Genomic DNA, 12427 nt, shown 5'->3' on the forward strand with positions numbered 1-12427 from the left:
TATATATATATTAATTGATTTTAGACAGAAAGGGAGAGGGAGAGAGAGAGAGAAACATCAAAATGAGTGAGAATCTTCAATCGGCAGTCTCCTCCTGCATGTCCCCCACTGGGAATGGAACCCACAACCTGAGCACATGCCCCTACTAGGAATCAATTCGTGACCCCTAGTTCATAGGTTGATGCTCAACCACTGAGTAACCCTGGCTGAGTTTATGACCCTTTTTAGATTCCACATATAATAAGAACATAAAGTATTTGTATTACTCTGTCTGATGTATTTTACTTAGCATAATGCCCTTCAAGGTTTATCCAAGTTGTTGCAAATGGCAGCATTTCCTTCTATTTTATGGCTGAATAATAAAAATATTATAAATAATATAAATTACATTTAAAAATATATATGTTCATCTGAAAACAGACACAGATTGTTTCCATGTCTTGGCTCCTATAGATATTACAGTAATTAACATGGGTGTGCAGATGTATCTTTAACATAGTGCTTTCATTTCCTTTATATATTCTCAGAAATGAAATTCCTATATCATATCATAGTTCTATTTTGAATTTTTTGAAAAACTTTATACTGTTTTCCATGTCAATTGTACCAATTTACAATCCCAACAACAGAGCAGCAGTGTTCCCATTTGTACACATCTTCATCAGCATTTCTTATATCTTGTCTTTTTTATGATAACCATTCTAACAGGCATAGAGTGATATCTCATTACGGCTTTGATTTGCATTTCCCTAATGTATAGTGTTGAGAAGTTTTTTATGTATGTATCTGTTGGCTATTCATATATCATCTTTAGAAAAATGTCTATTCAGGTCCTTTCACCATTTTTTATTTGATTTATTTTGATATTGATTTGTGTGGGTTCTTCATATATTTTAGATATTAACTCCTTATCAGATATTTGGTTTAAAAATATTTGTTTCCCATTCTGTAGGTTGACTTTTCATTGTGTTGATTGTTCCTTTTATTGTGCAGAACTTTTTTAGTTTGGTGTAGTCTTACTTGTTTATTTTTTATTTTCTTGTTTATGCTTTAGGTGTCATATGCAAAGAATCATTGTGAATAACCATGTGAAACATTTTTTCTTCTAGGAGTTGTATGGTTTCATGTCTTAAATTAAGTCTTTAATACATTTTGACTTAACTTTTGTGAGTGGTGTAATATAGTGGTCAAGTTTCATTATGTTAATTAGCTTGGTTTGGGTAATTATTTCATCATATACACATATATTAAACTAGTGGCCCAGTGCACAAAATTTATGCAGGGAAGGGGGGTTTCCCTTCAGCCCAGCCTGCACCCTCTCCAATCGGTCCTAAACCAGCAGTTGGGCATCCCTCTCACAATCTGGGACCACTAGCTTTTAACTGTTCACCTGCCTGCCTGCCTGATTACCCCTAATCCCTCTGCCTGCCTACCTGATCGCCCCTAACTGCCTCTGCTTGCCTGCCTGATTGCTCTTAACCCCTCTGCCTGCCTGCCTGATCGCCCCTAATTGCCTTTGCCTGCCTGTCTGATGACCCCTAACTGCCCTCCCCTGCCGGCCTGATCTCGCCCCTAACTGCCCTTCCATGCTGGCCTGATGTTGCCCCTAACTGCACTCCCCTACCGGCCTGATCTCGCCCCTAACTGCCTATGCTTGCCTGATCGCCGGGGTCTGGGGTGCAGGTGAATGGGATTCCTGGCTGGCAGGCTGCTGACAGCAAGCTATCCAACAGCCAATTCTGCAAGGAATGGGGCTCCCTCCTCCCTCCTGTCAGGGTCTGGTTTGAAGGCCAGCCACACCCCAAACCACATGAGACCCAGAGTTCTACCGTGGCCCGGCTGGATGGGGCCCACAGCCCCCTCCTGCCCCAGCGCCACAGCATCCCAGGGCCCACAGCCCCCCTCCAGCCATGATGCCACGGTGTCCTGGGGCCCACAGCCCCCTTGGTAGTCAGTGCTGGGTCGCTGTGGTGCCCATGTCAGCGGCAGTCAGTGCTGGGTCGCCGTGCCGCCATGGTTGCCCGGGACCCATGACTGACTTCCGTGGCGCCCACAGTGGCAGCAGTCAGTGCTGGGTCACCGCGGTGCCCGTGGGAGCCAGGAGGGAGGGACTGAGAGGTCAGCAGTTCAACCCACTTGCCAGTCCCCGCCCACCCAAGCCTGCTGCGTGCACAGCCTGGCGTTCGGTCGTCCGTTCGGTAGTTTTGGATGTTACGGACCCTGGCTCTTTATAGATAGATATAGATATAGATAGATATAGATATAGATATATCATTAAGTTGTATATTTTAAGTATATGCCATTTGCATTTATCAATTACACCTCAACAAAGTTGGAGGGGAAAAGGGACCAATAAAGGGTTCTTTTTTATTGTAACCATGGATACCTACAACAGCAAACAATCCATCGCTAAGATTAAAATTAATTTATTAATTCAGGTATTGATAATTCTCTTTCATCACTGATGATTTTATCTTTCTCTCCCTCTCTCTTCCTCTATGAAATCAATAAAAAATAAACAACAACAATAAAAACAGAGACACTTATGGAAAAGCCTATCACCTCCCCTTGTGACCATGATAATATAGAGTGATTAAGAAAATGTATCTGGAACAGAATCCTAGCCTTACTAACTTTGTAACCTTGGGCATATTACTTAACCTGTCCATTCCTCAGTTTACGCATTTGTAAAATCAGGTACTAATAGTATCTTTCTTCATAAGATGTGGTGAGTAAATAAGAAAATAGATGCAAAACACTTATTATAGTGCCTGCCACATAATAAGAAGTGCTTCTTATTATTTTATCACATTTTGGATTTGATTCTTGATAATGGATTATCTGTAGAGGGCTAAGGGGCAGATGATGTCATCAGATGACTTGGCAATGGGTAACAGGAAAACCAGTGTTTTAATTGGGAACCTATTCCCCAACACTGACAGAGTTATGAAGCTCTAATGTTTGTCCTCCCTTCCTCTCTTGTAGGATTGTTTATTTAAGAAGAGAGAGGATAGGGGAAATTAAGAGGGAAGAAGGGAATATTCTGTATAAAACATGTTTTAATAAAAAACACTGAATCCACAAGTTTGTAAATACATCCTTATTAATCAGCTTCTATAGCACAAAAGATGTTGCTCTAAGTTGTTAAGAAAATATTTTGAGGTAAATAGAAAAATAGAGCAAATTTCTGAACTGTCCAATGAAGGCCAGCAGTTCTTCTTATAGCCAGATGTAGGCAGGAAAGGATATCACAAATACAAATTAGTATATTTGTCCCTTGGAAATGATGGATACATCTGTTTTCACATGCAGGATGGAAAAGACTACATACCCCTCAATGGCACTGGTGGAGCACCCACATTCATGGCCCTGGATCCTGTACAAGAGACCATAAGTAATAATATCATAATGGAAGCCAGGTGAGATCCAATAGCTTCTGTTTCTTTGAGATGATGGTTTGGAAAACTGTTAACAAGGTTAATTGTCTAGAATTAGTAACTGTTTTAAAGGGGGAGCAGTAAATTATATTCCTCTTTTCTCAGAGTTCTGAACCAATTGAAACATAAATAACAGTGCCAATTTAAGGTCTTCATTCCAGCTTTATTGTTGACATAAGCTAGATCAGAGAATTGGTTTATAGGTGCAACCAGATGGATTTTTAACACTCTCCTGGATTAGATTTACCTTAAAATTTCAGAGTTCCCCCTCAGGGAGAATACACTCTTTGCAAGAAAGAAAGTCCTTGAAAAAAGCATGGCAATTAATTCTCTTTACCTGTCTGATAACTAACTTCCCCTTTCGCAATGAGGGGTGGGGTAAGAGATTCAGGTGGAGTGTGCCTTTTACAGAGTGTCCTCCACATGGAAATGAGAGGAGTTAAAAAAAAGTGTCCCTGCCAACAAGGTATATTGAATGATAAGTGGAGAGGGCCCAAGGGCAATTGAGGATAAGACTAAGCACAATTTAATTCACCTCAAGTGAACAATGAATATATTAAATACTTTTGTGTTCAACATTAGTCTTAGCCACTGAGAGGGTCTAAAATAAGACCACTCAAAAAACTGACAATCTATTATTGAGATAAAACGTACATAATTATGAGTAAGTCTAGGGAGTTTTGTCAAGAGGGCATAAATAAGTGGTGTGGATTAATTCATAAGAGTTCAGAGAACAAAGAAATCAACATAAAGTTAAGGCATCAAGTAAGGTCTCCATTTATAGTTGTGTAGTTTGTGTAAAACACAACTCAAGGAGAAAATGGGGACTGAATCCAGCTCATGTTCTGCTTGATAATCCCTATGCCCAACATAGCTTTGTATGCCTAGAGAAAGGGACATCTTTCATAGTTACTTTATCATTCATTGAGGGTACAGGGGAGGATTCTGTCAAAAGGTGGTACCTTTTACTAATCTATACAATATATAGGGTGGTCATGACCTTAGTAGAAGATTCCTAGAGGAGCTGAGGCTAACAGTAAAGCCACCAAGGGTGGAGCAGCATTTACTCAGCAGTTCCCAAATCCATTATATAGTCATTAGCTGAAAAATTCGTATGATTCCAATGATATTGTGCTGGAACTAGGTGCACTACATCTCTATTACTCATGACATATATTTTATTTTTCAACATAAATCTTTTTTTAAAAAGTTTCAGCTATCAAAGTTTTCCATATTTTACACATCACATGGTTCATTCAAGCCTAACCTATTTTGCACTTGATTGGTTGACATTTCCTTTATAACACTATACACATTTAATGACAGCTATAAGTCACAGTGTTTTTCAGAAGGAAGACAATCATGGAGTCATCCTAGCTGGAGTGTTAGGAAATATACCATACACAGTCCTTTAAATTTTACCTTTTTTTAAAGAATGAAGAAACCAAAGCTATGAGGTGTGGAACGTTCTGGGTTCATCTAGAGAAGCACTGAGAATTGAGCTCTGATCCATGAGGCCTTGTCTAGTTGTTTATTCAGCACTCCTGTTGTTGTTCAACCATTGGCTGGACATATTATTTCCAATCATATCTATATATACAAGTATAAAAGCCTAAGCAACCGGCCGACCGGCCGACTGTTTGACTGTCCAACCGGTAGCTATGACTTTCACTGACTACCAGGGGCAGACACTCAATGCAGGAGTGGAAACCACAGGCATGGAAACATGGAACAGACTGATGAATCTCAGAAGGAACAGGGGAGGGGGAGGGTGGCAAGAGATTAACCAAAGATTTTATATGCATACTGGAGGCCCGATGCAGGTCCCTTGGCCTGACCTGCACCCTCTCGCAATCTGAGACCCATCAGGGAATGTCAGAGAGCTGGTTTTGGCCCGATCTCCACAGGCCAGGCCGAGGGACCCCACTGGTGCACAAATTTAATAATGAGGAGGAAGGGAATGCCTTCTCCACTTGGAGATTTTTCTTCAGGAGGGCTGCATGAAGTAAGTCTTGGAGAGGATCAAATTTCATTTTATTAGTTTCATTTTATGCTGGCCATCAATCTATAGTGACATGTGCCTTGGGGAAACCATGCAGTGAAATGAAGGAATGTGCACAGTCAGGGACTCTATAATTATTTGAGGGCTTTGATCCATTCCTGTCTCATGTTACTGGCTGGCACCAAGTAGTTCACCTATAGCTAACTTCTCCATCTATGCACCTGTATGCCCAGACCTGACTCTCAACACTTACCTTTATTTCTGTGCATTCATGGTGAGACCCAGCAGCCATGGTAGAGCATGCCAACAGCCAGGCCCCATTCGGTTACTATCACACCTGTAGTTGACCGTGGTCCTATTTCCTTGCTCTGACCCATACCACTATGTTTGCATATGCAACTGGTCCTTTACACTACACAATATCTACAGTTGGCACCTTCAACTGACTGTATGCATACCACTAGCTATGGGAACCACTGCTGTTGTACTGGTTCCTAGCTGTTTGACCTGAAGGACCCTCAGAGGACCCTAATAACACTTGCAGCCACTGAAGAAGCCCCAAAGCATTTGCAAAAGGCCACACAGTTGTCAATGCTGCTGACTCCAGTGACCTAAGTTAAAGAGACAGTAAGACCTCTGGACCCAGTGCCACCACATATTCCCACACTTGTCATCCTTCACCACTAATCCAGAGTATCATAGCATACTCCAGTGTAAACCCACCCACAGGTGAATGGCTAATTTTTTTAATGAAGTTAGTTCATACATTCTGAAAAATGTGATAGCTTCTTCAAATGTACAGACACACATGCAAGGCTACAAGAATCACTATAATTCAGGGAAACATGAAAATACCAAATCCATAAAGAAAACTTACTTATAATAAATATGTTTCTAAGGAAAAATAAGAAAACTTCTAGAAACTGAATCCAAAGAAATGGGTATCCATGAATAGCTCAAAAAGAATTTGTAATACTAATTCTAAAGATACCCAGAGAGCTACAACAGAGCATAGATTAACAATTTAGCAACCAAGGGAAAAAAAATAAAAAAATAAGTAATAAGTTCAAGAGTGAGATAGAAAACATAAAAAAAGAACAAAACAGAAATTTTGGAACTGAAGAATAAAATGATTGAATTGAAGAATTCAATAGATAGCCTCAATAACAGAATTGCTCAAACAAAAGAAATAACTACTGATATAGAAGACAGATCAATTGAAATTAACCAATCATAACAGAAAAAACGAATGAAAAGTAATGAGGAAAGCATTCAGTACTTTGGAATCTCAGAAAGAGAAAGGAGGAAGAAAGGGGTAGAAAGTTTATTTAAATAAATAATGATGGAGAATGTCACAACTGTGGAAAAAGAAGAGATATGGATATCCACATTTATGAAGCTAAAAAGTCACCTCAACATTTCAATCCAAAATTATCCCCACCAAAACACATTATCATATGGCTGTCTAAAATAAAACACTAAGTAGTCATGTCGCCAAGATGATGACATAGGTCATTCCTGAATTTTCTTGTCCTTAAAGAACAACAACTACTTATGAAAAATATACCAGTTCAGTGTGGCTGAAGTATCACTCTGCCCCACAGAGATCAAGACAAACTGCATTAGAAGGGTAAGAAGAATGGCTATATGCTGACTGCATTGCCCTTCCCCAGGCCACAGCATCACAAAGTGGCAAGGTATTTCCTGAACCTACTATTCCTCCACTGGGGAAAAAAAGCCTGGGAGGACATCCAGCTCCCTCCAGCATTATGGATCACTTTGTGGGAGCCCCTACTCTGGTCTAGCTAAATGGGAATTGTAGGAGAATCAGTGGGGCTAAACCACTGGAAATCTGATTATGATGGAGAAGGGAAGAGAGTCTTGCCACAAGAAGCACTTGGGTCTTGAAACACTAAGTTTCTTCATGCAGAACCCAAGTAGTAGTCCCATCAGGTTTTCTCATCTTCAGAGCCAAGATAGTGGTAGTCTGACCCAGGAACACTGCTGGGTGCATGATTTGGAGCCTCAAATGGGTTTTATTGGATCTGGAGCCTGGTCTGCTTATGCCCAGCCAAGGTACAGATGCTATGGAGAGTAGCTTCCAGTCCCATATGAGCAGAAGGGCTGGCCAGAACATCTGAAAGCTATATAAACCAGCAATGTTCAAGCCAAGAGGCAGGCAGGCAGAGCTGATTGCCCCCACAGCAAAGCAAGTACTGGGCAAGGAAGATTTACCTGCTATACCCAGGCAGAGGAGTTAATTCATTTCCTTACCCACTGATTAGTGTAGCTACCAGCCCCTCCCAACCAGAAATCCTGTTTAAGAAACTTTGGAAGTTGACTGCAGTGAGCCCTCCCCATTCTGCTTATTCAAGAAAGCTTATCATGGCCCTATTTTCTATGAGTGTAGCTCTCAGTGTGTCTGGCAAGTTGGAGGCTGTATACCCCAGAAAGCTCAAGCAGAGAAGTAGAATGTTGGAGCTAATACTCTGCAGAGCAAAGATAGTGGCTCTATTTAGCCAGAGATCTTGGAGCAAGGGTCAACTTGAGTCAAAACCATAAACAGACAGCCTTACCTACATTTGAGCTGCTTCTCTTGCTATACTCATGTAGGGAAACTACTCATACCCCACTAATTACTTTATATACCCTTCAGCTTGCCTGAATAGAGAACATAACCAGAGCACACATGAACCTATAGAGCTAATCCAATAGCTCTTATTACAGTGGCACTTAAAAAAAATAAGAGTATAGCCCATGGCTTTCCCCATATACAAAGAAAACATGGTCACCTTACCTAACAAGACAATTCAGTGTACACTCTTGCCTGATTCAGGTGCCCAAACAATGAGCCATGCAGACCCTGGATCCCATCTGCTACCCTTCCAGACCAGGGAAACTAATTCATGCCTTCACCTAATGGTTTGTGTAGTAACCAGTCCTGACAATACAGTAAACATGAACAGAGAATCCAGGCAATAGTAAAGTCCATCCAGAGTTCAAACAGTTTCTTCAACCCAAATATTCCCTAATAGCAGACCCTACCTTCCCAAGGATATTTCCAGTACCCCAAACTGAGCTTATTTGTGAAGAATTGTCTCTGTCAAAACAAACTTGTAAACTCTTAAAGAGGAGTGTCTGCTTACACAAGAATTCAAAGATCAAAGAACAAAACAAGTACTTTATCAAAGAGAATGAAACATTAAAATAGAACCAAACAGAAATTCTGAAGATGAAGAAGTCAATAAAAATAATCAAGAATGAACTAGCGGAAAAAGATGGCGACCGGCAAGAAGGGAGGGAGGGAGAGTGTGTGAGAGAGTGAGGGAGCAATAGAGGAGTGTGTGGACGTGTGTGGTGTGTGTGAGTAAGAGCTAGGGACAGCTAGATCCTACAGATCTTCCAAGGGGCTGCTGAACCAGGCAGTCTTAGACAGCAAAACCCCGCTGCCACCGCAAACACTCCAGGGAGGACACCGCCCAAAGACCACACCATCTTGAACAGAACTGCTTGAGACTAGGATCCTAGCCTCGCCACTACCCAATGTGGTCTCAGCCGCAAACCTGGACCCTACAGCCACTCGGGTAAAAGACCTACGACCACAGCTGGAAACCCACGGACACCAAGATACCAGGCACCCCAGCTGCAGATTTCTGTGAGTCACAGAGTCAATTCCCCTCCCTGCCGGCCCCACAGCAGTGGCATAGGAACTGCCAGACCCTCTCCGCACAAACATACAGTAGTGGCGGCTCTACCTGAATTTGAGCCTGGGTATGCAGACACGGGAAGTTTGTTTCCCGCAACCAGAATCCACGCCCAGGCAGGGAGGCTGTGCTGAATTTGAACCTGGGGATCCAAACTCAGAGAGTTTGTTTTCCGAGACCAGACCTTACGCCCAAGGAGGGAGGCTTCGCTGAATTTGAGCCTCGGTGTCGATCTGGGGGGTTTGTTTTCTGGGACCAGATCTCACGCCCAGGCAGGGAGACAGCACTGAATTTGAGCCTAGGTGTGCGATTTGGGGGAGTTTGTTTTCCGAGACCAGACCCCGTGCCCACATAGGGGAGCAGCACTGAATTTCAGCCTGGGGGCTCGAACTCAGAGAGTTTGTTTCCCAGGACCAGACACAGTGCCCACACAGGGAGGCAGTGCTGAATTTGAGCCTGGGTGCACCGACAGGGGGAGTTTGTTTCCCGCAGTGCACACCTGTGTGACCAGACCCCACGCCCACACTGGGCGGCAGTGCCACCTGACTTTGATTCAGGGCAATCGCACACAGAAGGCTGTTTTCTGCAGGGCAGGAGTGGACCTCCTGCAGACACAGTGCAACTGTGCAACCCGGGCTCCCAAGCAGACCAAGGACCCTGATTCTCTATGCAAGAGGCAACACTGAGCTCCAATGACTTGACTCTGTTTCTCATTGTGCACGCCTGGGATCCCTGAATCCCAGTGCATTCACACTAAGAGCCAGTGACTCTAATTCTTGTCGCATGCACACACAGGGATCCTGATTCTTGGCGTGAGACTGCACCAAGCAACAGAGACACTGATACTCGATTCTCGGCACGGACACAGGGGGTCTCTGACTCCTGACATGCGCTAGGGGACTCTGATTGTTGGCACATGCCAGCGGGGTCTCTGTTTCAGCATGGAGCAGGCTGGGTCCCTGATTCTAGTTGCGCACATGAGGCCACACTAAGCGCCTGTGACTCTGATCCTGGGCGAGCATGGCTCCCACCAACCCACGGCAGCCACACGACTTGGTGCCAGAGCTCTTCATTGACACTCAGGGAGTGCGAAGCTCCCACTGCACACGGCCCAGGCCCCCGCAACTCGACATTTGAACCTTCCGGTGATTCAGAATGGGGAGACAACGAAACAATCCCCAGAGGAAAGAAAAAGAGGAATGGCCAAGAAAGGAAATAAGTGAAATGGAAGCATGCAACATGACAAAAAAGAATTCAGAGTAATGGTCATACAGTTCATACACCAGATGGATGAGAAAATCAAAAAAAACCTATGCAATCAGGAAGAAATTAAAAGTGATATAGCTACAATCAAAAACACCATGGAAGGTTTCAACAGTAGACTAGAAGAAGCAGAGGACCGAATTAGTGAGTTAGAAGATAAAGTACAAAAACAAGACCAATGTGAATAGCAACTGGAGAAAAAAATTAAAAATCAGAAGTAGAGCCTAAGGGAGCTTTGGGACAATGCAAAATGAAGTAACATATGCATAATAGGGCTGCCAGAAGGACAAGAAGAGCAGCAAGGATTAGAAAATCTATTTGAAGAAATAATGACAGAAAACTTCCCTGATATGGGGAAGAAAAAAGTTACACAAGTACAGAGAGTCCCAAGCAAGATAAACCCCAAAAGACCCACACCAAGACACATCATAATAACGATGGCAAAGGTACACGACAAAGAGAGAATCTTAAAGGCTGCAAGAGAGAGACAGAGAGTTACCTACAAAGGATCCCCCATCAGATTATCAAATGATTTCTCAACAGAAACATATCAAGCTAGAAGGGAATGGAAGGAGGTATACAAAGTGTTGCAAAGCAAAGGACTGAATCCAAGAATACTCTATCCAGCAAGACTATCAACCAAAATTGAAGGGGAAATCAGGAGCATTACAGACAAAAAAAGGCTAAGGGAGTTTATCACTACCAAGCCAGCAATGCAAGAAATGCTAAAGGGAATGCTGTAAAAAGAAGAAATAAAAAGGTAAGCAGGAACACAGGCACAAAAATTAGAAATGGCTACAAACAAGTACCTTACAATAATAACTTTAAACGTAAACAGAATAAATGCTCCAATCAATAGACATTGAGTGACTGAATGATAAAAAAACATGACCCACATATATGCTGTCTATAAGAGACCCACCTCAGAACAAGGGACTCACACAGACTGAAAGTGAAGGGATGGAATAAATGACATAGAGACCAAAAAAACAATACAGAAAATCAATGAAACCAAGAGCTGGTTCTTTGAAAGGATAAACAAGATCGACAAACCTCTAGCCAGGCTCACCAAAAAGCAAAGAGAGAGGACCCAAATAAACCAAATCAGAAATGATAGAGGCGAAATAACAACAGACCCCACAGAAATACAAATGATTGTTAAAAAATACTATGAACAACTCTACTCCAACAAACTAGACAACCTGGAGGAAATGGACATATTTCTAGAAAAATACAACATTCCAAAACTTAATCAGGAAGAATCTAAAAATCTCAATAGGCCAATAACTATGGAAGAAATTGAAGCAGTCATCAGAAAGCTTCCAGCAAACAAAAGCCCAGGACCAGACGGCTTCACAGGGGAGTTTTACCAAACATTCAAGGAAGAACTAAAACCTATCCTCCTCAGACTACTACAAAAAATTCAGGAGGAAGGAACACTTCCAAGCTCATTCTATGAAGCCAGCATCACCCTAATACCAAAACCAGGTAAAGACAACACAATGAAAGAGAATTACAGGCCAATATCCCTCATGAACATAGATGCTAAAATCCTCAACAAAATTGTAGCAAATGGGATCCAGTATTACATCAGAAAGATCATATAGCATGACCAAGTAGGATTTTCCAGGGGATGCAAGGATTGTACAATATGTGCAAATCAATAAACAAATTGAGAGATAAAAATCATATAATCATATCAATTGACACAGAAAAAGCATTTGACAAAATCCCACACCCTTTCTTGATAAAAACTCTCAGCAAAGTGGGAACAGGGGGATCATACCTCAACATAATAAAAACCTTATATGACAAACCTACAGCCAATATCATACTCAATCGGCAAAAACTAAACTCATTTCCCTAAGAACAGGAATAAAATTTATTTATTGATTAATAAATGTATATTCTGTGGCTTTGGGGTGAAATGTTCTGAAGATGTCAGTTAATTACATCTGATCTAGTGAGTCACTTAGGATTGCTGTTTCTTTGCTGATTTTTTGTTTAGAGGATGTATCCAG

The 12427-nt window shown here is 41.9% G+C and overlaps 1 protein-coding gene across 1 annotated transcript in view; it reads left to right on the top strand.

The window, feature by feature from the left end:
- LOC102247542 (vascular endothelial growth factor receptor kdr-like) overlaps positions 1-12427 on the top strand; it is a gene marked incomplete at its 5' end in the record, with an annotated part of 251412 nt that overhangs the window by 164939 nt on the left and 74046 nt on the right. Inside the window, one exon of the mRNA XM_014539495.1 lies at positions 3313-3419. Within this exon, the coding sequence (XP_014394981.1) occupies positions 3313-3419 (107 nt within the window). The remainder of the gene's footprint in view (positions 1-3312; positions 3420-12427) is intronic.

This window comes from Myotis brandtii, unplaced genomic scaffold (genome assembly GCF_000412655.1).
Source record: "Myotis brandtii unplaced genomic scaffold, ASM41265v1 scaffold219, whole genome shotgun sequence".
Lineage (NCBI taxonomy): Eukaryota > Metazoa > Chordata > Mammalia > Chiroptera > Vespertilionidae > Myotis > Myotis brandtii.